Source organism: Schistosoma haematobium, chromosome 1 (genome assembly GCF_000699445.3).
Source record: "Schistosoma haematobium chromosome 1, whole genome shotgun sequence".
Classification (NCBI taxonomy): Eukaryota; Metazoa; Platyhelminthes; class Trematoda; order Strigeidida; family Schistosomatidae; genus Schistosoma; species Schistosoma haematobium.
Window position 1 is genome coordinate 15,503,291 of NC_067196.1, and position 27,457 is coordinate 15,530,747.

Sequence of the window (27,457 nt, forward strand, 5' to 3'; positions counted from 1 at the left end):
TCTCCCGGTGTCCCACATTGTACGAACATTCCATGTACCTAAATAAATGGTCGCTCTGGTTGTCAGAAGGGGCATCGGCCTCGTAACTTCCGAAGGAATTCGGTTTTCATCATGAGGCGTCATAATTCTTCTAAATGAAGACCTTCTGACTCCCTGGGCAGAGTTTAAAAGGTTTGAATAATTTTTTCTGGTTAGCGTTTTTTTAGTGAGTTAGTTTTCTACGGGATGGGGACGCTAACCCCATGCCCAACCCTTCTCCTTTATCCAGGCTTGGGACCGGCAGTAGCCCCCGGAGGGACTCCAGGCGGAGTTAATTGTAACACCAGATACCTTCAAATTCCTAACGTAATGTCAAAGCATTAACTTGTTTTCATTCAACATATATAACTTCATTGATTAAGCGAATTTCCACAATTTAATGAAAATGAATAACAATAAGGATAGTTTTGTAGATTAAGTTTATGTTATCTAATTCTTTAGATGTTGGAAAGAAAGAAAGAAAGAAACTTCTTATTTAGTTTATATATATCAGTCAGTTAGCTACATTGTAGGATTAGGCACATATATACATCGGTCCATGTTGCCATACCTCATTATCACATCAAGATCAACACTAAATTCATAGAAGTAGTTCCTTCATTGGTAGTAATATCTATATATAAAAGAAGGATGACATATAAGGATATAATACAAGAAGTAAGAATTAGTTCCTAGAAAGAAACATATGAAATGGAGTTTATATATGTCGATTTATATTATATAATGAACTTTAAAACACCCTACACAAAAATGTGCTTAAATCTCATTATAGGTTATCGATATTCTTAATTTCATTAAAATATTCTTCAGTTTAAATATTCATAAATCAAAGAGGATACAATATACTTCAACGTTTAATTCAAGATTATTCATTTGATTATTAATTGGATACTTTTATTTCAAAATTCTTAAGTTTCATAAAGTATACTTCTAGAATAAATTTTATAATTTCGACTGGATGGCTGTTTTTTTTTAATATGGAACTCCTCAACTGTGCATATCTATGATCCTCCATGTGGGACTCGAACCCAGGATCTTGAGTCTCTTATGTTAACGTTTAACTTCTACATTACTAAGCTTATCGGCATTCAGAGGTGTTGACGTTTAACTTCAACTAATCCATGAAATCGAGGCACTATCCACCATTGTCTTCAGTGAATAACTGCTTCACAACTGACACGGTTGAACTCGATTGGTCACAACTTCTTACTAGAACTGCATGAAATTGGTGTTGAAACTATTTACATGATGATTATCAGTATAGGGTTGTGGATATTGTTGAATTTTGGTTGATATCATGAATGGATGAATGTCAGACCACCATTGCAAAGCTGGAGACAGAAAGTCCTGTGTTGGAGTCCCACGTGTTGCATTGTGGATGCGCATTGTTGAGGAGTCCCATACTAGAACGAAACAACCACCTAATGATCCCACGTTTTCAATGGTAATCTAACATTCATCGATTCATGATTTCGATAAAAAAAATACTCAGAAATAATTGAATTTTCAAATAACTAACAACAGGTTTATTTCAGGACTGAGTACAACTTGAAATATAAACATCAAAAGGTCATTTCTTTTTACATAAACAATTCTACATAATATTACTTATTTACGCTGAAGTTATATTGTGGAAAATATCCGATTTTCAACTTCAGATCTTTTAATGGCAAGATTTTTGAGTACTGCTATTATACATTGAATATTTCGCTGTTCATTGTTTAATCGCTTGTGATGTTATTACGGATTCTGTTGTTTCAATATACAGTAATTGTGTTATTTGCATAACATTTTTCACGTTGACATTGTTTTATATTAACTAAGACAGCTATTTTAGGGTTTACCTTCAGAGTGCTTAGGAAATTAATAGTAATTTTCTAAACTATTTTTATACTACCGTAATCGCAAAACTCCACAGATTGTTGTATAAATACTTTATATTTGGCTAAATACAACAATTTCCAATGTTTTCAGTTTACAAATGTTCCTATGAAATATAAGTCTACCATAAGTAAATTAGATATAACTCAATGAGACTGATCAGATAGAAAAAATTATCATGAAGATAATGACGTAAATTGAAAGGGAAATTATTTCAGAAATGATTGAATACATTCACTTGGTATAAATTCGTTGAAACTTCCCATTAAGGTTTAAAATTGCAATTGATCAGTCTGTTATTTTTGCTTATAAAGCTTGTGAATTAAGGTAATATCGAGGCAATACGCACAGCATGCACATATGTTAATAACAGACTGATCATTTGCAGTCTTAAACCTTAATGGGAAGATTCAAGCAAACAATACCAAGTGAATTTAAATTCACCCCATTACACAGGCAAATAACTATCAAGACTCAGTAGCTGAGTACATAATGCGATAGCGTTTGAAGCGAACGATACTGGATTCAACTCCTAGAATGGACATCAACTCTGAGATGCATATATTTCGAGCTGAAGAGTCCCAAATAGGACGAAACACGTACCAAACTGGATTCCACTGCTAGCCACTATCTATGATTGAATACACTTCATTTATTCATTAAGTGAACAAACTGTTTAGAATACAATATAGATTTCCTGTTGAATAACCTCAAATATCTATTCAATCATTAAAATTGTTGATAAAAGTAAACAGATTTTGATGGAGTTTTGTTCTCTGAGCTGGATGGTTTGGTCGTGAAGCTTTCATCGTTCTTCTGAACGACATCATCAGCACAAACTTCGGATAGAAGTGAAGTGTTTGAATTTCTCCATATGCGTTTCACAGCTTGTTCTGTACACCTCCAAAAACAAATATAACATCATCTACAAAATAAATTGTGCCAACTGTGAAAAACACTACATTGGACAAAGCGGACGCTCTCTTCACCTTCGCCTACATGAACATCAATTAACAGTCAAACGCTATGATATTTCCTCACTTATATCGATACACGTGGACAACTGCGGACATTCATTCGATTGGAAAAATGTGGAAATCTTGGACAGAGGAAATTCCAAAAACATTAGAGAATTTTTAGAAGCCTAGCACTCAGGTCAATCAGCAATCAACAGCCATATTGAAATCAATCAATCAGGAAAATCATGCATAAATATAGGAACGAAAACCAAACCAATAGGAGACACAACCAAAACAAAGAAGTAAACAATGATAAATTTAAGGTCAATAAGAACCAATCAACATCGAGGTGTACAGAACAAGCTGTGAAACACATGGAGAAATTCGAACACTTCACTTCCGTCTGAAGTTTGTGCTGATAATACTGTTCAGAAGAACGATGAAAGCTCCACGATCAAATCATCCAGCTCAGAGAACAAAGCTCCATCAAAATCATCCACCTGAGCTACAAATCTTCTTCACCATCTCAAAAGTAAATAGATCAACATTCTTTGTTACTGTTTATTTTTTTAAAAAAAGAAAAGAAAATATCATGAACAATATGAACATGAAATCATCTTACAAAGTTCAACAATCAAAAGTGACTAATAAACAAACAAACAAACAAACAAAATAATCAAGAAAATAATGTTGATTCGAATTGAATAAATAAATAAATAAATATACATTTTATTATAAATTTTATGAATTATGTAACCAATGATTACGTTTATGTCTATCTAAATTAGTTCTTTGAGCAAATGCTCTTTTACATATTGTACATATAAATGGACGTTCACGTTGATGTATATTTCTTATATGACGTTGCATATTAGATGATATACTAAAACCTCTTTGACAATATTCACAATGATATGGTTTTTCACCAGTATGTGTACGTAAATGACGATTTAAATTGGCTGAACGTGGAAATTCTTTATTACAATGTGGACATTGATAACGATATAATAAATTAGAATTTTTATTGATTTTTATATTATGATTATTATTATTATTTAATTGTAATTTATATTTAATACGATTATTAATTAATTGTTGATTATGATGATAATGATAAATATGACGATAATAATGAATTGGATTAGATGATGATGATGATGATAATGATGAATTAATAGAATAGGATAATTTAGATTTATTGAATAATTTTGTATTGATTTTATCATTTATTGATTTAGTAAATGTTGATTGTTCAGATAAAAGATTTGATTCATTTTGATAAATGATCCATTTTTGTGAACATGAATCAATAGGTAATTCATCTAAAATAAATAAAACAAAATAAAAACAAATGAGTCGATTGCAACTAGATCACTATGAGAAACCTGGAAGCACTAAATGACCGTTTGCGTCTTATTTTGGGACTCCTCAATAGTGCATGTTCATCATCTGCCACGTGGAACTCCAATCCACAGCATTCGGTCTCCCGCGTAATAAAACGCTTACCCTATACACCACTGAGCTTGTCGGTATTCAATGGTGTTCGTGTCTAACTTTAACTAATCCACCAAATTGAGCGATACATCCACCATTGTCTTCGGGGATTTATTAACTTACAATGGAGCCGGTTGAACTCCACTGGTCACTACTTCTCACTAGAACTCCAGGAAATACCTCTTGGGGCCAGTCACTTCTAAGCATATGTTGAGTATTATCAGAGGGGGTTTTTGTGAATATTATAGTAAGTTCAATAGTTGAAATCATGAGCCAATTGAAGCTAGACCATCATAGGAAACCTGGAAGCACAGTGCTTCCGGGTCTGTTGTGAGATAGTAATTCACTGAAGACAATAGTGCATGTGTCGCTCAATTTCGTGGATTAGTTGAAGTTAGACATTAACACCGTTAGTGGTGTAGAGGTTAAGCGTCGGCAAGAGAGACTTATAGTTCCTGGGTTCGAGTCTCGCTAGGAGGGATCATTGTTGCTCACTGTTGAAAGGTCTCACAATAGGATGAAACGGTCGTCCAGTGCTTCCAGGTTTTCCATGGTGGTCTAGCTTCAATTGACTCATGATCTCAACCATTAAAATCACTATCATATCCACAAAACCCCTTTCTGATTATAAACAAGATTTAATTGACTAAGACTAAGAAACCTCCAGAATAATATTTATTTATTTTGTGAACAAGTCGAAGGAGGGTATTATGGCTGTTACTTTTAAATGTTTATGAATAAATGGAATTGATATAACAGCAAGTATATAGACTATTAGGTGAGCTTTATGTTATCTTAGGCTTCAAACGTTTTATTTAATAGTTAAATCAATAGCTTACAGGATCTCATCAATTTGAAAAACAACTTATTATTTATTAGTAAACAATTAATTAAAACAAGGTACCAATCGAGATTTGTTTCTATTTGATTCATTACTTCATACTGTAAAGGAGACTTTATTTAGAATATTGATGAAAGCCTCTATTTATCATTAATTTATAACTTGACATTCCTATCATTTTCAAGAAATTCAGATAACTTCGAACATAGTAAAGTTAGATCACAAACGGTGTGAAGGAAAAAAAGTACACACATTGTTATTCATTTCTAATATGTAGATAAACTTTCTGATAAGTACGCTTTAGTTGTTTGTCATTAATAAATAACTTGGTCAATAGGATTCGATCTGTACTAAGAACGACCTAACATACATGACATTGATCATCACCCAGTGATCAATCAATTGTAAATACATCTCAATGCTATAGGAGGTCAGTCGTGGCGCGGATAGCCCAGTGGTAACGTCTCTGACTGTGAAGTTGGGTGACACGCGATCGAATTCGTCAAGGAGCATAAGTTCTTTCAAGAATACATGTACACCTTCCTAACGAGTGCCAAGTAGTACGAAACCTAGGTCCAGGGTTTCCTGTTGACTACCTTCAACTACCAGCTTATCTCAACATAGTGCACGCAACGTCGAATCACCTAGACTAATAGCTACATTGCAACTTGATCGATAAGATTCGATCTGCACTAAAAAGGGCCTGACATACATGACATTGATCACCACCGAGTGATCAATCAATTGTAAATTAATAAAAAAACTGTTAAAGGTTCATGATTACACTTAAATTCTAAAATTTTTTGTTCTTAGAATATAAAATTATTTCAGCCGTTGTATCATCTTAAAATGAAGTTTACTAATATTAACTATTTTCATCTCCCTCTTCTTTGATTCTGTTGATAATAGTAGGCTTCTTCATGTCTTTTTTTATAATTAAACCATTAAATTTGTTAGTTATTAATTCTGATAGTTTAAATGTGGTTGGATTTTACATTATTCTGACTGAGATATACTATGGTTCAGAGTTATGAGAAATAGCATATGAAATTTCATTGATCATATAAACGAGAGATCAGTGAATATCTATGTAAAATAAAAACACTGAATTAATATAATAGATTATTTCCCTTTAAATTAACTGACTTTCTATTCATCTTTCTGGAATCATTTTCTTACCGTAGAGAAAGCTGTGACTTATGTGGTACAACAAATTAAAAATAGGAGTAGGTTTAAGATCAGCAATATTAATCAACAATAATATTCGAACCAAGGGGTTTCTGGTCAATTGGTTGAATGGCGAGACTCTAATTTATGGACGAGCCAATCACAAGCGTTTTAGAGATTTCAAGGTTACGGCGCCAACTTCAGTGCTTAATGCTAACGTACGATCGGTTCACAGGAAATTTTTTTATAAAGCGTGATAATTGAGCGGCTATAACAAATAAAACGACGAGACTATAATTTGTGGACGAATCAATCAGGTATAAGATAATGATCTCGGATTTTAACGCGAAAGCCTTTCATCTATTTGGCTAAATAAATTTCTGGCATTATAGCTGATGTCAGTTCGTGATGAAAACCCTAATTTCAACTGAAAATCATAATATTAACTCCTCACACTGGTTTATAACAATTATTTAGCCCTGATAAGTAGGTGAACATGATCAAGGTTATTTTACGCCGCTCAAAGGTCGTCCTTAAACTGTAGTCTCATTCATGTTTGTTTAATACTTTAATATCAAGACTTGAAAACTTTGTTACATAATTTTAACTCTCATAGGAAGTATTATTTCTCTTAAAATATTGCAAATTTAGTAAGGAAGAATATACCAACTAGTATAAAATCTAGATACAAAGTTTCAAAATGATCATTTCCAACCATTTAATATAAGGGGAATATATCTATATACGAATAAAAATACGATTAATGTTATATATATATATATATATATATATATATATATATATATTTCAATGGTTGAGATCGTGAGTCAATTGAATGTAGACCACCATTGAAAACCTAGAGGCACTGGATGGCGGTTTCGACCTATTGTGGGACTCCTCAGCAGTGCACATACACGATACCACCTCGCGAGGTTCGAATCCAGAACCTATCAGTCTCGTGTGCTAACGTTTAATCACTAGGCCACCGAGTCTGCATCCAACGGTGTTAATGTTTAAGTTCAATCAATCCACTAAATTGAGCCACACATGGACCATTGTCTTCAGTGAATTACTATCTTACAACAGACACGGTTGAACTCCACTGCCGGCTCAGTGGTCTAGTGGTTAAGTGCTCGCGTGTGATACAGTTAGGTTCTGTGTTCAAATCTCGTAAGATAGGATCGTGGATGCTGATGAGTCCCATAATAAGAAGAAATGGCCATTCAATACCTCCAGGTTTTTCATGGTGGTCTAGCTTCAATTGACTCATGATTTCAACCAGTGAAATTGCTATAATATCCACAACAACCCTTCTGATATATAAATATGTATATTACAATCATCACCTTGATTTGATTGAAAATTAGAAAAATTTTCATCATTTGATGTATCATATTTATTGACTTTTAAATGATCTGTTGAATTATTTATCTTTTGATAATATTTCTCTTTATCTAAATGTAAATTAAATGAATTTAAACTAATGTGATATTCTTTATTGAATTCATTTGTCTCATTTTTAATCCATTTTAAACTTTGATCATTTTGTTGATGATCAATTTGTCGTTGTTGTTGTTGTTGTCGATGATCTTGTTGTTGTTGAGGATGATGATGATCATGCTGCTGCTGTTGTTGTTGAGGTTGATGATCATGCTTCTGTTGTTGTTGTTGTTTGAATTGTTGTTTTAATAATAATTGATGTAAATTTTGCATAAATTGATGATACCAATTTATAAAATTAATTGATAATTCAAATGATGTTGCATATTGTTGATTGATTGAATTCATATTAGAAAATTTTATACATGGTTTTAATAATGAATATGAAATATTTGTATTATCTTGTAAAGGATCTATTGAAGATGAATTAATAGAATTATAGGATTGTCGTTCTTGATTGTGTTGCTGCTGATGCTGGTGTGATTGTTGTTGTAGTTGTTGAATAGTAGGAATTATATTTGATGTAGAAAAAAATCGATAAAGATAATATGGGAAATTTGAAAGAAAATTTATTTTATCCAATTGAAATTCATGATTAATTGAATGTTTAATATTCGATAATGATTTTGGTTGGTGATCATTTAATTTAGAATAATGATATTTAGATAATGTATGAATAGTTTTTGATAGTGTATTGGTAAAATCTATTAAATTATTTATAGGACTAATATTGGAAGTGGTTATTGTTTGTGTTAATTTTTCATATACTACTGATGATGTTAAAGCAGTTGAAAATGTATTCAACTTAGTAGTATTATTGGTGCTGGTAGTAGTAGTATTAGTAGTAGTACTTGGTAATGAAGATAATGATGAAGTTAAATAATGATTGAATAAAGCATCAATGTGTTGTTGTTTATTCATTTCAATTAGATTATTTAATAATTCTGAATTTGACATTTTACACGGATGATTATCATGGTTTATATTTGTGGAAAATAACGAGTTAAAGGACGAAGATGAAGATATTGTTGTTGATGGCCAAGTGTCAAAGATTTTATTTTTATGCATTCTCAAATCAAGAATTTCATCAGAATCATAATTCTTACTTTGTAGTTCATAATTAACATAACATGATGATGATGATGGTGTACTGTTATTTGACTGATATTCTAAAGATGAGTCATTATCAAATGGACGACCATTATCAACATCATTATTATTCTCTTGACATTCATCTAAATTAGTTGAATGATGGTAGCGACTAAAACTCTGCTCATTCATAATGGTCACAAAGGATGATTGAACAGATTCATTTTTGATTTATCCATTGTAAAATATATTCAGATTGTAATTTGTAATGAATGTAACAGTAATAGTATATCATTTGAAGATAAAAACTCTGGCACCGATTTACCTTATTATACAAATTAGAAGAAAAATGATGTTATATATCATCATATATATTTATATATAAGCTTTAGTATTTACTATTACAAATAAGGTCAAATTAATCACAAGTATCGTGATTGAGTAGTTCCTCTAATACATTAAGTAATCTATTATACATTTTTTCGCGTATATATGAAACTGTAACACATATATAACTTGTAATCTGTTACTTCAAAGTGTAACAACTATCAGCAAAATGTAAATTGAGATACGTAATCACTGATTACTGTCATTTGTTTAAATATTGTAAAAAGAATAAGGGTTGTGTAAATTCAATTATCAATTCCTTTGTGATTGTCATCATTATCACCATCATCACTGATAACAGTAACACTGTATTAATCATTATCATCATCTTTATGACAAATGATCCCAATTAACTACTATTTACTACTATTATTATTAATTCAGTAAATCCGATTAGTAAAAATTGTAATTTGATTCTAAAACATGTGTTCACATATCGAAAAATAAAATAAAATTAAAGAAATAAGGTTTTTCTATTCAGAATCAAATTACCTATACACATACTGGATGTTCATATCATCATTTGTAAATTAGTATACGTAACAATTGTTACGAAGACATATATACGCAAAATGACAGTAGAACCTAACAATATGATATATATATATATACTGTCATGGTAATCTGTTTTCAAAGTATCCGAAATTGTATCATTTCTCTATATCTTACCCATTATAATTAGAGTATATATGTATACTACATTCGAAGATTTATTCCAATCAAAGGAACCGATAATTGACTTTGAATCTGTTCAAATTTCACATGTATACAAAACAGTAATCACAAGATAGATACATTTCATGTGGTGAAGATCCAATGAAACAAAATAAAATGGAATGACATAAAATTATTGATCAAATTTTAAACCATAATTTTAATGTATAACATTGTTGTTAACAGTAAGTATGGTATTCTGTGTCATATTCTATTTGCTGATCTATTTGGTCAACATAAACTTGCTTGCCACTTAACCTAGAGAATCTAGGTTTAATCTCGGTGAGAAACCAAAAATGAATATGAATGATAGCAGATTCAAAGCTTATTTAGTACATCATAAACATACTCTTTAAATCAAAGTATATACCGTTAGAGAAATAAGAAGACGGACTTGATCCAAACAAAGCAATGTATTTGCGTTATCTATTTCAAACAATCTGATTACATATATTCATTTCAAGGCATAGCTCTATCAAAATAGATAAAAATAGCTAATTTAAGGTATATTCAAACAACCTTATGCCTTATAGTCAATGTCTTCAATCTTCATGTCGTTGAATACAGAAAGTGATAATGAAAAGTTAATCATTTTGAATATCACTATTGCGATTAACATGGTAAGTATCAAACATAAAGGAATATCGTTAATATATGTATGGTATTTTTCAGGTATATTGTCAAATAATCAATAGTTCTAACGAAGCTAACACAAATGCTGACTATTGTCTGTAAATAATTTCAGTGTTAGCTGTAAGCATTTACCTTTACATTTCAATATATTGAATCTTTGAAATATTAAGAATCATCAATTTCTTACATTGAATTCATTAGGTTTTAAATAATCTATTTGATTATCTATTTGAAATATCCAATCACATTTTGCCCTATTCATAGTTTCTTAATAAATTCCCGCCTCTAATTACTCTACAACACGTTGTCTTAGTTGATATGAATATTTCATATTGGTTCATCAATATTTCACATTTATATCAGAGTAACAAATGTACAATACATAATAATGTGGGTTTATATTTTATTGACTATTTTTGAGAATTCATCTTTTCAATAGTTGAAATCATGAGTCAATCGAAGCTAGACCACCATGGAAAACCTGGAAGCACTGGACGGTCGTTTCGTCCTAGTATGGGACTCTTCAGCAGTGGGCATCAACAATGATAGGTCCTGGGTTCGAATCTCACGGGGGGTGCGGATCGTGGATGGACATTGTCGGGGAGTCCCACAATAGGAAGAAACGGCCGTCCAGTGTTTCCAGGTTTTTCATAGTATCCTAGCTTCAATTGACTCATGATTTCAACTATTGAAATTTCTAAAAATCTCCACAAAACCTCTTCTAATAATTGATCTTTTGTTTATATAATGGTTACTTTTAGGTTGAATTATAAATTGATTTTATCTAATCTAAACTGATGGGTGTTGAATAGCAATTTGTGGAGTTCTACAAAGTTATTAAAAAATACTAAGGACAGGGTGAAGAAAGTCTGTAAGATAATTTATATGAAGAGATTTGAGTGTTAAATGGTAAAAAAATTTTTCTTAATTAAAAGTTATTTTATTTTAAGCTGTACACCTTTAAATAGAACGGTTTTAGGTCCTAATAGTGAACTTTAGATTTTAGAAAAACATGAATTATCACTATAGGGTTGTGCAGATTGTTGAATTTCGATTGATATCATGAATCAATCAATGTTAAGTCACCATTGAAATCCTGGAAGCATTAGATGGCCGTTTCATCCTAGTACAAAACTTATCAGCATTGAGCATCCACGATCCCTCATGTGGGACTCAAACACAGGACCTTCTGTCTCTAGGTTTTTAATGGTGGATTGGTTGAAGTTAGAAATTAACACCATTGGATGCCGACAGGCTCAGTAGTGCAGAGTATAAATGTTGATACGCGCGAGATGGAATGTTGTGGGTTGGAGTTCCATGTGAGTGATTGTGGACATGCACAGTTGAGGAAAACCATACTTGAACGGAACGGCCGTTCAATGCTTCTAGGTTATCCATGGTGGTCTAGATTCAATTGACTCGTGATCTCAACTATTGAAATAAAATATAACACGATGTTGATTTTATTAATTGTTTCATTGGTTTATTTAAATAATGTTCAATTATATTTAAGATTGTGGAGATTTATAGCTCAGGTGAATGATTTTGATGGGGTTATATTCTCTGAGCTGGATGGTTTGATCGTGGAGCTTTCATTGTTCTTCTGAAAGACATAATCAGCACAAAGTTATATTTAAGATCTTTTTCATGTAATACTTTTATCTCTATTCATTAACTATAATATATAGAGGATATTTTTGACAAAAATAATAATATTTGTATGCAAAGATGGATAATGGCTAGCAGTGGAATAGAAGACGCGAGTTTCATGACATTTTGGACTTGTCAGATGGATATACCTGTATCTCAGAGTTGATATTCACTCCTGGATCCCATCGTTAGCCACTACCCATCTCTGCATAGAATGCTTGTGAATTAAGGCAGTATCGAAGCGATCTATACATGCCAATAAGAGACTGACCAATTGCAGTTCTAACCATCAATGGGAAGTTTTAAGTAAACAATAGCAAGTGAAATAATATATGTATCTTAATAATATTCTTTAATTTTATATTTTTCTCATAAATAAAAGGTGGGTTTATACTAGTACACTGTGATTATTCTCCCTCTTTTTTCTATTCGATCTTTAAAAGCAAGACAGTAAAACCATAGGGCCAGAATTTATGTATATGTCATCTTATATCATAACGTCACATACCCCTTACATTAATATTAATCATGTGTTCATTAGTGCCTAACTTCGAGAGGCAAATTTTAGCGTTTTCGTGAGAATCAGTAACCAGTGAATGTGTGATATCTGATATGACGTTGTTATCGAACGATGATTGAGTAATATCACAAATTAATTATAATTAACAAATGTTAACCAATGGAGGCCAGCTCAGTGGTCTAGAGGTTAAGCGCTCGCTGTGACGCTATCAAGTTCTGAGTTGTTAGCTGGTCACTGTTCTTGATTCTTGACCTATGACTAAACAAATGTCCGGTGTTTCTTAGTTTTTAATGGTTATTTCACTAAGATCAATTCATGATGTGAAGTATGATATTTACCTGGTTAATGAACTACAAAAAAATATTTATAAGCTTAGGAGACAAGGTTTACTAAATTTAAACGATTCTTTTTGTTGTAGTTACCAACGTCATTAACATTATGTTTGATGAGACTTCAGACGACAAGAGCCGGTTTAAAGCTTTGAACTATTTCGTTTTTTACTAAACTTTATTCTGTATTAAATAGATAGTTTTAATCATACAAAATTCAGTCAAAATATCAGAAATTAGATAATCTAATCCACTTTAATATGGATTAAAACTCATACCTATTCCATAAGTGAATGACTACCTGGACTCAGTAGCTAAGTAGATAATAGGATGGTATTTGAATCGGACGATACTAAGTTCCAGTCGAGCATCGAGTCTGGAATGTAGATACATCCAGTTGACGAGCCCAAAATCGAATGAAACGCGCGTCTTGGATTCTACTGAAAGCTATATTTCATTTATGCTATGCTAACCTTTGTCATAATTGGCTACATCGAGGCAACTTGCACAAGATGCACATATGCCAAGCAATATATCAACAACCGCATAATTCAATCCATTTCAAATTGATACATGAATTCTTCCTAACTAAATGGTATACCATTACATTTAAGTATTGAAATTTCCAAATATTTAATAGCAAGGAAACTAAAAAGATCCACATAAAATTTAGGAATTCATTCTAGTGTGGTTAAAGAACAATGGCTGAATGAAAATTCCTTATCATCAGACAATTTACAATTGATTAGACAGTGAGTATTGGCAAATATTACGTTTGTCTAATCCTTTCGTACTGGTCGAGTTTTTTCTACCAAGTTGCACTGTGTCTCACCAGTTTGAGTGACTTGACATTACATGAACTTGTAGCCGGTGGGTCCTGGAGCCCATGTGCACCATTGGTTTGGAATCAGGGTTTTCCAACTCCCTTAGATGGACTCTCCATGTCCACCAACCCGGTTAGAGCGTCGGACATTCGCTTTTCGTCCTCTGAATTCCATAAACAACACCCCTGCCACAACAAGTCAGTGAGTAGGACTACCCTGGCAGAGGCTACATACGCGTGGTCATGTAAGAGCATATAGAGAGGGAGAGCGGACTCTCCCCACTCTTGGCCGTAGCCAGGTCATTTGGGGGCCGCATTAGTCTACATTATCTAATATTGAAATTTTTCTCCACAAAGTAATTTAAATTTGAATGAAGAAGAAGCTTTTATTGTATAAAGAAAAAAAAGTAGTTTACACTAATGATATTTGCTTAGTTTATTAATGATAGGATCATCATTATTGTTGAACATTTGCCAGTTCAAATACCATTAAAATCAATTTCATCAATTATGAATCTTTATTATAGAGAACATACTATTTTCTTCTTTGATTATTATTAAGAAATTTCTTTTTAAAAAATATATCCATAGATTTTACAAATTTATAAATTTTCTTTTCAGAATTTTATAGTGAATAGTTAAATGGTGACCAGAAAGTAAAAAGAAACAAAAAAGAAGCTAACCTATTTCACAGATTGATATAATGAATGGATCAATGTTAGACCACCATTGAAAACCTGAAAACATGGATCTATTCATGACACCATTCTAAACTCAACAATATCCACGACACTATATACTGATAATTATCATGTGCTCACTGGTGAATAGTTCCAACATGGATTTCATGCAGTTCTAGTAAAAAGTTGTGACCAGTGGAGTTGAACAGTGTCAGTTGTGAAGTAGATACTCACTGAATACAATGGTGGACGGTGGCTCAATTTCGTGGATTAGTTGAAGTTAGACATTGACACCGTTGAATGCTGACCGGCTCAGTGGTGCAGAGATTAAGTGGTGATACGCGCGAGATCGAATGTTGTGAGTTGGAGTCTTACGTGAGTGATCGTGAATGTACACAGTTGAGGAGCTCCATACTAAGACGAAACAGCCGTCTAGTACTTCCAGGTTTTCAATGGTAGTCTAATATTCATTGATTCATGATCTCAATCTTAACAATCTTCACAACCCCATACTGATAATAAAATATTACATTGAGCTTTTTTATCTATTTCATGTTAGATCATACTATTAAAATTATCAGATACTTACTGAATAGAAATTATTTAATATGGTGAGTTGAAGTTTTCCATAACTTAAGAAAGTATAACACTTAGGTAAGAACTTGATGTGAAATAATGGAAAAGTATTCGTTTGAAAAATGTACCTTTATAAGTTTATATATTTAGTTATCTGTGGTGTTTGAACGAACTAATAATACCTTTGTACTTGTTGAATGCTTGATTTCGAATTCCAGATACAATACATCCGTTTGTGCTTGTGTCTTACTTCTTAATTCAATTGCGTTATTTCTGGGACTCTTAGTTCGTGCTATAATTCGAATAATTCAAAACATTATATTATCTTCATAAATTCAAGCAAGGTAACGATAAGAATAATTACGTAATACAATAATTGAGTTATTTCGTTATTTTTTTTGTATAAGTGAATATTAAAAGTTTATTTCTTAAAAACAAAACTTATTAGTCAATTTATCACATATATTTTTAAGAAGTCTATGAAAGAATCTTCGCCTGGAGCCCCTCTGGGTCTACTGCTGGTCCCAAAGCAGGATGAAGCAGAAGGATTGAGCATGAGGTTAGCGACCCTATCACGTAAGAAATTAACTGCCTAACAAACACTAATCAGAAAAAATAATTCAAACCATTAAAACTCTGCCCTGGGAGTTAGAAGGTCTTCGGAAGTTACGAAGCGGATGGCCATTCTGACAACCAGAGCAACCATTAATTTAGATACATGGAATGCTCGCGCAATGTGGGAGACCGGGAGAGTCATCCATATTGCTACAGAAATGAGATGATTCATAAAAGTAGGTAGTTCATTCATATTTTTGTATAATATGAAACACCGAAAACTCGTTTTAACAATAGTAAATTTTAAAGGTTCAATTACTTTACAATACACATTTTGAATGCTTATTATTACGATGTTTTGAAATTAACTTAGATTTGTCCCTTATTTTATTGTATTTTATCTCGAGTTATCTTCTTCCATCCTTTGGTGATACCAGAGTAAAACTAATGGATCTCATACTGTTATATATTGAATATTTAACACTATTTTGTGAAGATATTCAAAATTTCAATAGTTGAGATCATGAGTCAATTAAATCTAGACCACCATGGATAACCTGGAAGCATTGGAAGGTCCTAGTATGGAACTCCTCAACTGTGCATGTCCACGATCACTCACGTGGAACTCCAATTCACAGCATTCGGTCTCGCGCGTATCCAATGGTGTTAATTTCTAACTTCAACTAATCCACCATATTGCCCGATCATCCACCATTTTCTTCAATGAGTAACTGCCTCACAACTGACACGGTTGAACTCCAGTGGTCACAGCTTCTTACTAGAACTCCGAGAATTAACTCACGAAGCTAGTCATTAGTGAGCACATGGCTAAGCGTTCGCACTCGATACCGAAGGTCTGGGTTTGAGTCCCATGTGGAGAATTGTGAATGTGCACTGATGAGGAGTCTCATACTAGGACGAAACAGCCGCCCAGTGCTTTCAGGTTTTCCATGGCGGTCTTGCTTCATTTGACTCATGATCTCAACTACTGAAATCACTATAATATTCACAAAACACCCGTTCTGATACATTAAAAATTGTTAGACTATTTCAATAAAATCTTATTCAATGCGTAGCGTATATCGTTTTTATGCTGTACCATTTTACGTAAGATCCTATTTCATGTCTATCTTATGACAATCACAAATAGAAAATAACATTCAATGATAAACTACCTGATAATCACTGGGTATAAAGTAAAAAAACAAAAAAATCATTTATGGAAAGAACTATGAACTTCTTAGTAGTTCTAATAAAAATGAGACAGACTTGTAATAAGATATAAAAAATGAACAAAGCTTAGATAATGTTAAAACTATCATAATAAGTAGTAATTCGTTAAATCATAAAAGATATTTTTTATAGTGTATAGGTTTTCTAGGAAAATCCTTATTGTCAATTTAGTGCAAAGTACTTATTATCGCGATTGTAGAGGGAAAACAATTAAATGTTTGATTAGTAGATCTCCAAGTTTGCCTGTTTAGGAGATTAAACTATTATTAAGAACTTGGAACTGAACAAGATTAGAGGTGCAGTTTGGAAGAGTTCAACCGATTTTTTTAAATGTAAATTTATATTGTTTGTCATACATTTAACTTTGGTTATAAATTTATATACGTTGTAAGTTGTCGAAATATATTCTATAACTGTTAGTTTGAAAGACTAATGTAAGATGAAGTGTGTTTTGAAGTTGCTTGATATGCGTACCTTGTTCTGGCTTATCTTAATTTTTATATAATCGTAGTGCTGTTAGTTAGTAAAGAGATGTTAACATGATGATAACAGCTAACAAAGTGTGCTTGAAATATCAAAAGGAGAAGAGATTAATAGAGTCGTTTATATTTGACGCTTTCAACTATGTTGGTCAAAGTTTTATTAGAAAAATGTAATTTCTGGAGTACTGAAACGATTCTTTTCCAAAGATGTTAGCACATACGAAACTGGTATTCTGATATTGAACCTATCTTTAACAGCTTAATATATATCATTCGGTTAAACTGAAGATTTTTCAGAACATTGGTTATTATGAATTCATTTGGCATTATTTGCATGAATCTTCCCATCAATGTTTGGAACTGCAATTGATCAATTTCTTATTAGCATCAATGGGGAGATTCAAGCAAGCAATACCAAATGAATTTGAACTTCACTCCATTACAAAAGCAACTGGCTATCAGGATTCAGTAGCTAAATGGGTATCAAATTTGTGTATGAAGCGAACGGTAACGGTTTCGAGTCCCGGAGTGATGATCAACTCTGGGAAGCAGGCATGTCCTGTTGACGAGTCCCAAATAGAACGAAACACGCGTTCTGGATTCCACTGTCAGCTACCATCGATTATTGGTTACTATGATTGGTGAAAAGTCTAAATTAATAGAAAGAATATTTCATGTTGGATAATAAGCATCATGTAAAAATCGTTTATTTCACTGCAACATCAGGAAATTACTGTTATCTCTGTTACTTACATCTAGTCTTCAAATTCACTTTACAGGTTAGCCAAATTGTTTAAATTCTCAAGTTATGCTAATCTACATTAAATTATTAAAATAACCCATTGTGTCAATAAATAAAAATAAAGAGTTTCTTCTTGACAAAATCATTTCAATAGTTGAGATCATGAGTCGATTGCAGCTAAACCACCATGAAAAACCTAGAAGTACTGGACGGCCGTTTCGTTCTATTGTGGGACTCCTCAGTGGTGAGCATCCACGACCCCGCCTTGTGAGATTCGGACCCAGGACCCATCAGTCTCGCGCATTTACTTAATTTGTACATTTATGTTTATAGTTTTTTGGTTATTGTATAAGTTTATAGAAGAACAGAAAAAAGATTATGTCATAACGTATTCCTAGATCGCAGATATCAAAAGAAGGTTGCGTAACGTCAGAAAAGTTAGAAAAGAATAGGGAGGATAAAGTTAATTTATGGGCCATGAATATGTTAGACAATTATTCACTTAATAAATGTGAAGCAGCAATGAGAGACTTAAAAGTTACAATATCAATTCAATAATAATCATAAAAAATTGTTACAGGATAACTATAACTGGTCATGATGAAAAACAGAAACAACCAGGACAAAAACGTACTGGGACGTGCTATTTGTTTTGCAAACAGAGTTCAAACTTTAATTAGTGAAATGCCGATACCTTAGAAGTGCATACGTTTTTTATTCATCTTCCATTTGACTCCATTCTTTTGATTATGTAAATTATTTTAAAGGTAGATTTCTTCAGGGCAATGTGCCTAAAATTGATGAGGTGCCCCCAAATGTAACTACTGATTGCAAACAAGTGATTTTGTCGAGAGGGAAACTCCCTCTTTATTCATTGCTTTTTATATTTTAATCTACTTTCATTTATCAATGAAAAATAGTAAGATTTCAATAGTCTACTGATTTGTTGAATGTTTTGGTTTTCCTTCTTTTTTCCTAACTATTTCTTATGAATTATCAGGTAAGCTGTGAAATTTGTTTCTAATATGTTTTTGCTAGTTCATATTAGTGATTTTGGTTTTCAGAATGCTGTTGACCTTTACATAATGGTACTTAGGTTAAGAATTTACACGCTATTTATAAGCTTAATTTTTAATTAAACTTCTGAACTAATACTTTAGAAGTTTCAGTGTGAAATCTTGTATTTTACTGTCAAAAATCTAAATATCTATTAGTTGAATTCATAAATCAAATAAAGCTAGAATACCATAGGAACCCTGTAAGTACTGGACGGCCGTTTCATCCTAGTATGGGACTCCTTAGTAGTGGGCACTCACGGCCTTTCAGGTTTTCCATCATGGTCTAGCTTTAATTGACTCATGAATTCAACTATTAAATTGCTATAATCTCCATAGAACCCCTTTCTGATATAAGTATCTGGTTATTATTGGACAATGACAAAAGCTCATCGGTACCATGTTACTAATTATTGAGCAAAATGAATATAAAGTATACATCAAAAGTGAATAAAACCTCTTTTTTACGATTCAATACACTTCATAGTGAAAGATTAAGAGAGTTCTGATAAATTTTTAAATTAATATAAGTAAAATACCTTGAAAATGTGCATTAGTCATATATTATACATGATGTACTAAGTGGATTACTCTATGTCTACTAGGTAAAATTGTTTCAAATATTAACGTTTCTTCAACTTCCATTATCGAACACTTATTGATTGTTGAACGAACTAACACTATTCTGTCAACAATTGAAGCATGTAAAAAATCCTCTATCATTTTTGATGGAAAACTGCAGTTGTAAATGATATGAGATAAACATTTGATTCTTTTTCCAGCGTGATAACTAATATTTTGTATAAAAGAAAACAATTCAACCCTACTATTATTTAAGTACATTCATGTAATAATAAACTTAATGGTCACATAATTTTAATGTCAACCCTAATGATCTAATTATTCTACCCAACTCAGAGATATGATATTCAAAATATGTCAAATAGTAAATAAAATTCCCTTGTCTAAACCCGTTAACAATGGCCCTACATTGTAATTTATACTAGATGTATATTAGATGTTCTTGATGTTACTAAATGATAAATAAGACAATGTAATTTATTATCAATTTATATATTAACAATAAATTTTATGTATTGCATTTGGAAGCAAATTAGAAGTGTGCAGTAATCATGGTTATGTCTTTATATCAATATTATAATAGTGGAAGTTTTGGAAGATATACTATAGGAACGGGATCATGGATGAGCATTGCCGAGGAGTCCTACACTAGGACGAAAAAGCCGTCCACTGCTTCCAGGTTTTCCATGATGATCTAACTTCAATTGACTCATGAACTCAACTATTAAATTACTATAATATCCACAAAGCCCCTTTCTGATAAAAAAAAGGAATTGTTTAAATTACCTTCTAAACAATAGTTTAGTCGTTAGTACTACTCTTTCTTAGTTTCATTTTATAAGACAAATATAAGACGATTATGGAAAACATTGAAAAGGTTCAAATTACGTAAAATATTTAGTCCTCTTGTTAGATTTTGATTAATGCAATGAGATAACAAAAGATATTAGAATCATGTTAGTTCTGATAACCTTTCTCTTCTCCTCATCAAATTGCTTATTCAAGAAATCAGTTGTACAGTTAACATTTTCATTTCAATTACCATTATTTTTCAATGTACAACATTTCAATGATTGCATATCCTATGATGTTGTCATCGGTTCAACTTTTCACTTTCCTTTAACATTCTAGACAGATTTTTATGAATGACTTTAGATAAAGGTTACTTCATCGAATGTTTTTTTCCGACATGATGCTCTAAGACATCAACAACATCAAGATGCATTAGAATTACTTATGAATCAGTATCATGAAAAAATAAACAATGAAAAGGTAGTAAAAGAAAAAAAGAAAAGAAAACTGTGAAACTTACTAGATAATCAAATAAAATATTCACTGATCAACTCAGTTATAAATTTTTTCTTTTATGTTACTAATCTTCTAAACAAAGCACAATTTGAAAAGTTTACCAACTACTTATTCAATTTGATTGTGTTTATAAGGATGACAATGGAAATGTTCATTAATATTGAGAATGAGAATCAATCTTAATTCAAATAGTTATTTTACGTATTTATTTCTCTGTATAGTTCGAAGGGAATATTTGTGTTTTTTACAACTTGTATGATTTATAAGTTCGATTCTCGATTCATATCAAATTAGTACAATGTTTGGATTAGTAATTCTGTTGCTAAGTGGTTATATATATATACGTTACAATATTGTGAATGATAGTTAAAGCCGGAAAAAGTTTATTTAACACTTATAACTAATAATAGTCACCTATGCTTTCATGTGCTGAATGATATTATAAGCTAAATAGATTGTGTATGTATGTAATATTGTGATTGTATTAATCTATTGTTCTAATAGCATATATATATATATATATATATATATATATATATGATTCCACCTACGCGTATGACAAAAAGTAACAGATACAGACTAGTAATTTCCGTTATCAATTATTTTCTATTGGTGAGAAAATCAACAATTCAAAGGGAGAGTTTGTCAAAGGGGAAGATAATAAATTTTTTTTTAAAAGTATGATGTTTCAAAGATAGAAATAATATAAAAAGGGAAAATAGAACAAATTGAGATAAGTGAAAGAAAATTTCTATAATATCAATGCAATTAATTTAGAGTTCGAATATACAATCTGAAATTTATTTTGATAGTAGACTGTTAAATTGATCAAGTTACAAACAATATTTATCATAATCAACAAATGAAATTATTCAAACTGTCAAAGTATATTCTACAACTGCTTCTTCATTACAAAATTGAAAGTAGACAACAATGAATTTTTTTCACTATTTTTCTAGATCTATCCTCGGTCTCCCCCACCTCTAAGAACCAATAATGTTTCGTGGTGGATAGCTGAATGCTTAATATGTTATAGTTCATAAAATGGTAGTTAAACAAAGGGAAGAAACAGATTCATCTTTTTAAAGTGGTGAAGCATGAAAATACATTAAATCAGTCACTGATAACAATTTTTTAAATCACTATTTTCCAAGCGATTGGAGGACCTCGGTATATATATATATATATATATATATATATATATATATATATAAGGGTGATAACGAAAAGAAACATGAAACGCGTAACTATAAGATAGGGATACTAGTGTAAATCATATAAATTAGTGTAACTAATCAGTTATTGGCTTACTTAAGCACTGCTTAGAGAATTTATTGATTTATAAGATTTTACTTAATATTTACATGATTAATAAACCAAATAATTCTTAGCTTGTTCAACAATCTCTATTCGGTTTGTTTAATATTTTAAAATTCACAACGTATTTCAGCCACAACTGAGGCTTTGGACAGATATTTATTTTACCCTTAAAATTATTTTAATAGTTGAATTAATGAGTTGATCTAAGCTAGACAGTGGATGAATAGTTACACAAAAGATCAGGGATCGATTGAACTTAGACATTAACACCGTTGGATACCGACCGGCTCAGTGGTCTAGAGGTTAAACGTCCACTCGAGAGACCGAATGCATTGAGTTCAAATCCCACACGCGAGACCGTGGATGCGTACTGTTGAGGAGTCCCATACTAGGACGAGACGGCCGTCCAATGCTTTCAGGTTTTGAATTGTGATCTAGTTTCATTTGACTCATAAATTCAACTATTAAAATTACTATCATCTCCACAAATCCCCATTCTTTTAAAAATTATTGTTGTAATGACTCTATCATACTGGAATGATACTTTGAAAAACCACTTGTAATAACACATAACTTGCTTAAATTTCTTGTTATTATATTTTTCAACTGAATAATGATTAAAATGGATTTCATTTGTAGATACAGGCTTACTTTCTTGATTGTTAGTTTATTTCAGAACTGTTTTCGAAGTACCTTTAAATACAAAACTGAAGAGAAGTGACAAAGCTGACCAACCTTACTTGATTCACCATCGATTATAAAAACAATGAATGAATGTGACTACAAATACTCCACATGAGAATTTTTTCCAGGGTCTTGAATGCATGGGAATTCTTAAACAAACAATGCAAAAACCTTTTACTGCTCAATATAATTATAATGTTGGAAGAATATAATGATGGTTAGTCTATAGTATTGTAGTGACAATCTAGAGGATGAGAGCTTGACAATGTATCGCTTCTGAATGAAACATAAACCTCTACTTATGGGTTGTTTTTATACGTTCCACATAATTTGAGCAATATGACAGCGGCCAATATTTTAACGCAACTTTTAATGAACCTCACTTTAATGATTGTTAACTAGATTATTCATATCAACTTCGAAAACAGAAAAAACTACGTCATAAAAGCAGAGTGACTAAACTCTCTTAGTCTACTATACCATTTTATAGAAACGAGTCAAATCTCTGTATAAAAATTTTACCACTCTCCTTGAGGTAATCTGATGATACATAGTTTTATTTGGGTTTACAATAATATTTAAGTATCTGGATTTCTTTTCGGACATTAGCTCTTGTTAAGTGAGGTGATGTTCAGTGACTGTAGGACATAATGGACATGCAGACGTTTCCAGAGAAATAGTTCAACTAAAAGCTTTAAGATTATCCACCCAAAGATCAATTTTTTTTACATTGTTGGTGGGCGTTTTTCACTTCCCTTGTAGACTTCTACAGTAACACTAGATTTCTTGCTTCTGGTGGTTCAGACAGTGAAATCGTTCCTGGTAATTTTCAAATGTAGCTAATGTTAGAATATTTATATGATATTATGACCACTTGTCTTTCGGGCCAATAAACAGGATTTGTGAGATTATTTGTCTAAGCGACCTACACCCATTATTCTATTCTTAGTTTTCTGGAAGAAGAAAACAGACCTTAAAAAGTTGCATCATGCCTACTAAAACTCTTTTATTAATGGAGGAAACTTTAATAAACTGTGAGTGTTATTACGCGTTATTTTACCGGAATTATGTAAAGGTCACTAGTTTATAATTTTTATTGGAGTAACGGTGACACATAGATCTAGCGTGGTTTTTCACTTGATTTATTTCCCCATATCAATTTGTTTAGGAGGATAACTAATAACAAAAAACAAAATAAACTGTGTTAGCGACACACAAAATAAGTATAGTTAGTCATAAAATCTGAAAATTATGTTACCTTTACAGAACCTCTATTTTCGTACGTCGCATTATGGCTTACGTGAGGTTCTGATACCCAGAAACGGAGATTGTATAGCTTATCTAACAATCAACTCCAACTTGGTATAACTAGTGCATGCATATTTCCACTGAAATACTTTAAAAACTGGTTATGCATTTTCCCTCCTGTTGGTTTTTATTAATAAAGTTCTGTTACTTAGAGACTCTGGTTGAAAACTTCCTGGTTAAAACCTTTATTACTAGGCCACGTACCAGCATTTTAAGAGAGAGATGAGGGTTCAAATCCTAAGGGGAATGTCGGTCAATTTGAGATCGCTTATACGCATTTATGGCGAGCGATAGCTAACTCAAAATCCAGGTCAAAGACTTCCGGTAGATTCCCTTCAACCAACTAGAATAAAAAGAACACTCCAAAATGTTGAATCTCCTAGGATTGTGACCACTTTCCATATTGACTGATAGAATTTTATTATCTCAAATGACATAATATGACAATGGTTACCACCAAATTAATTATTAAAAACATCAAATTTACACAGTTTTGCACCCAGAAAGGACGTGGGTTATGGTTTAGATACTAACCAGAGTTATACAAAATGGTTGTCTGATGCTCTACCAGTGGAAACATAGTATTTAACTCCTATTTAGTATTACAGAGTATTTAAGCTAACCACCTTTTACAGAAGAACTCATGCATTCATTTAGTTCTAATTAAATAATCTACTTTATAGTTTTCTATGAATTGTAGATCTGTTAGTCAATTACAAACCTAATCAATAATAATTTTCTTCTAAATCCATTTATATTTTGCACATTATATACGATTGAATAATATAAGTAGTTCGAAACCCCAGTAAACTAAACAAAGACATTAGCTATCCAGGTTGTGGTCATTTATACATTAGATAGCTATTTAAGTTTCATAAAGCAGAGCTGATCAATAGTGTAGCTAGAGTAGTTCAACTTAGGCAAATTATTCAGATCCGCTCAAATCTGGTTAAATATTTAAGAGGAATAAGGATTTAAACGTTTCACTTTTTGTCATTTCTATATTCTTATTACTATTCTGCTTAAAATATCTGTTGAATAATTGACTTCTATAAATCGCTAACATACACATAAACATGCACCCAAACGGGATCAAATTAACAAGGAAGGTATACATATATGTCAGTATAATATCGTCATAATTCTTTGTCTGTAAATAGTCACAGTATTAACTGTAGTTTATGTAATTTGATACTCACCTATATATTTATCCACTTTCATTTTCTCCTCTATCTGTTTCATTTTGTTTTATTGTTGAAGGGAAAATGAAGGAGAATCTGCCTATAATCAACATATATCATATATTGACAACATTTTCATATAAGAAATTTAGATATTATAAGTTATTTCTAACAAAATAAAAACAAACTAAACAAATGAATTACATCTATCTATAGTCATCTGTGATTCCATTCTAAATGTCTGCAGACATGATGTGCAAATAGACAGATAGATAGATAGATAGATAGATAGAGAGAATGAATGAAAAGGTTACACTGTGATATATTGGGAGTGTTATTTGATAGTTTGAATATTTCATACCATCATTCAATAAAGGAAAGACAAAGATAAACAAGCACAAAAATAGGATACTGATTTAAGAACACAAGTGTAATTTTCTAATTCTACACGTAAATAAGCTTTAGACAGAAATGAATTTTCTTTTTTAAAGGATAACCTTATAACACTAAAATATGCTTAAAATAACTTATTTTATATATAACTTGTTTTAATAACACTTTTGGGTGATATCAGTTATTTGTAATATATATTTATCCAATTTCGTATTATTCTACTTTGGTCATGATCAATTTTCTGAAGTTATCAGACATTTATCGCAATGAACTGATAAAGATGTTTCCAAATTGATGTTTTAAAACTGAAAACTAATTAGATATTAACGCCTTTGAATGACGACTCAGTTATTCAGAGGTTAAGGGTTGATATGCATGAGAACGAAAGTAATAGATTTGACTCTTGTGAGTTGAGATGAAGATGCCCATTGTTGGGAAATCCCATACAAGGACAAAATAATCGTTCATTGCTTCCAGTTTATTCAATGTTTATCTAACGTTGATCAATTAGTGGTTTGAATCAAATTTCGTTAGCTGAATATCTCAAAGTTAAGCATTATAAGCAAAGATGGAAAGTGGGTGGCAGTGAAATCCAAGATGCGCGTTTCATCTCATTGGGAATTCGTCCTGAATTTAAACTTCACCCCATTACAAAATCAGGCGGTTATCAGGACTCAGTAGCTAAGTGGGTAACGAGATGGCGTTTAAAGAAAACGGTACTGAGTTCGTGTCCCAGAGTAAACATCAGCTCTGGGATACAGGTACACCCAGCTGACGAGTGAGAAAATAGAGCGAAACGCGCGTCCTAGATTCCACTGCTAGCCACCATCCACCTATACTTATAATACTCGTGATTTAAGGCATTATCGAGGCATTCCGTAGGGAATGCACATATGCCAATAAGCGACTGATCAATTGAAGTTCTAAACACCAATGAGAAGATTCAAATAGAACAATACCAAGTGAATTCAAAGTTAAACAGTCTACATCACTTTATTTCACTTATAACTCAATATAGTAAAATATCTATTTTATTTTACTTCAATCCTTTAATAATATGACTATATGATTGGATTGAAAGATTTTCTTAAATTATACATCATATTAATGAATCAGTTTACTATTGTTTTACTTTAAATATATATTAAATACAAAAGATCAAAGCTACTGAATTTCACTAACGAACCTATAGTAACTCATCATATTCTTACGCAATGAAGACGTCATTGACATTAATTAATGTTTTAAAAAATTCACTCATTATATATCATTCAACAGACAAGAGATTCTACATAATTGAAGGTTTTATATCTTACAAGTTACATTCATATTAGATTAACTAGGGTAGTTTTTTTCTAAAAAAAAATAAGGTTAACATTCTTTCAAGAATAA

The 27,457-nt window shown here is 31.6% G+C and overlaps 1 protein-coding gene across 1 annotated transcript; it reads right to left on the reverse strand.

Annotated features, from left to right (window-relative positions):
* Positions 1-3,496: 3,496 nt before the first annotated feature.
* MS3_00003525 (uncharacterized protein) lies at positions 3,497-21,591 on the reverse strand. Its single transcript, XM_051211349.1, has 3 exons — positions 21,184-21,591; positions 7,728-9,235; positions 3,497-4,201 (listed from the first exon to the last, which is right to left on the reverse strand). Exons 2-3 carry the CDS (start codon positions 9,100-9,102, stop codon positions 3,621-3,623), a joined length of 1,956 nt encoding a protein of 651 aa, XP_051073254.1. The 5' UTR covers positions 9,103-9,235; positions 21,184-21,591; the 3' UTR covers positions 3,497-3,620.
* Positions 21,592-27,457: the final 5,866 nt, after the last annotated feature.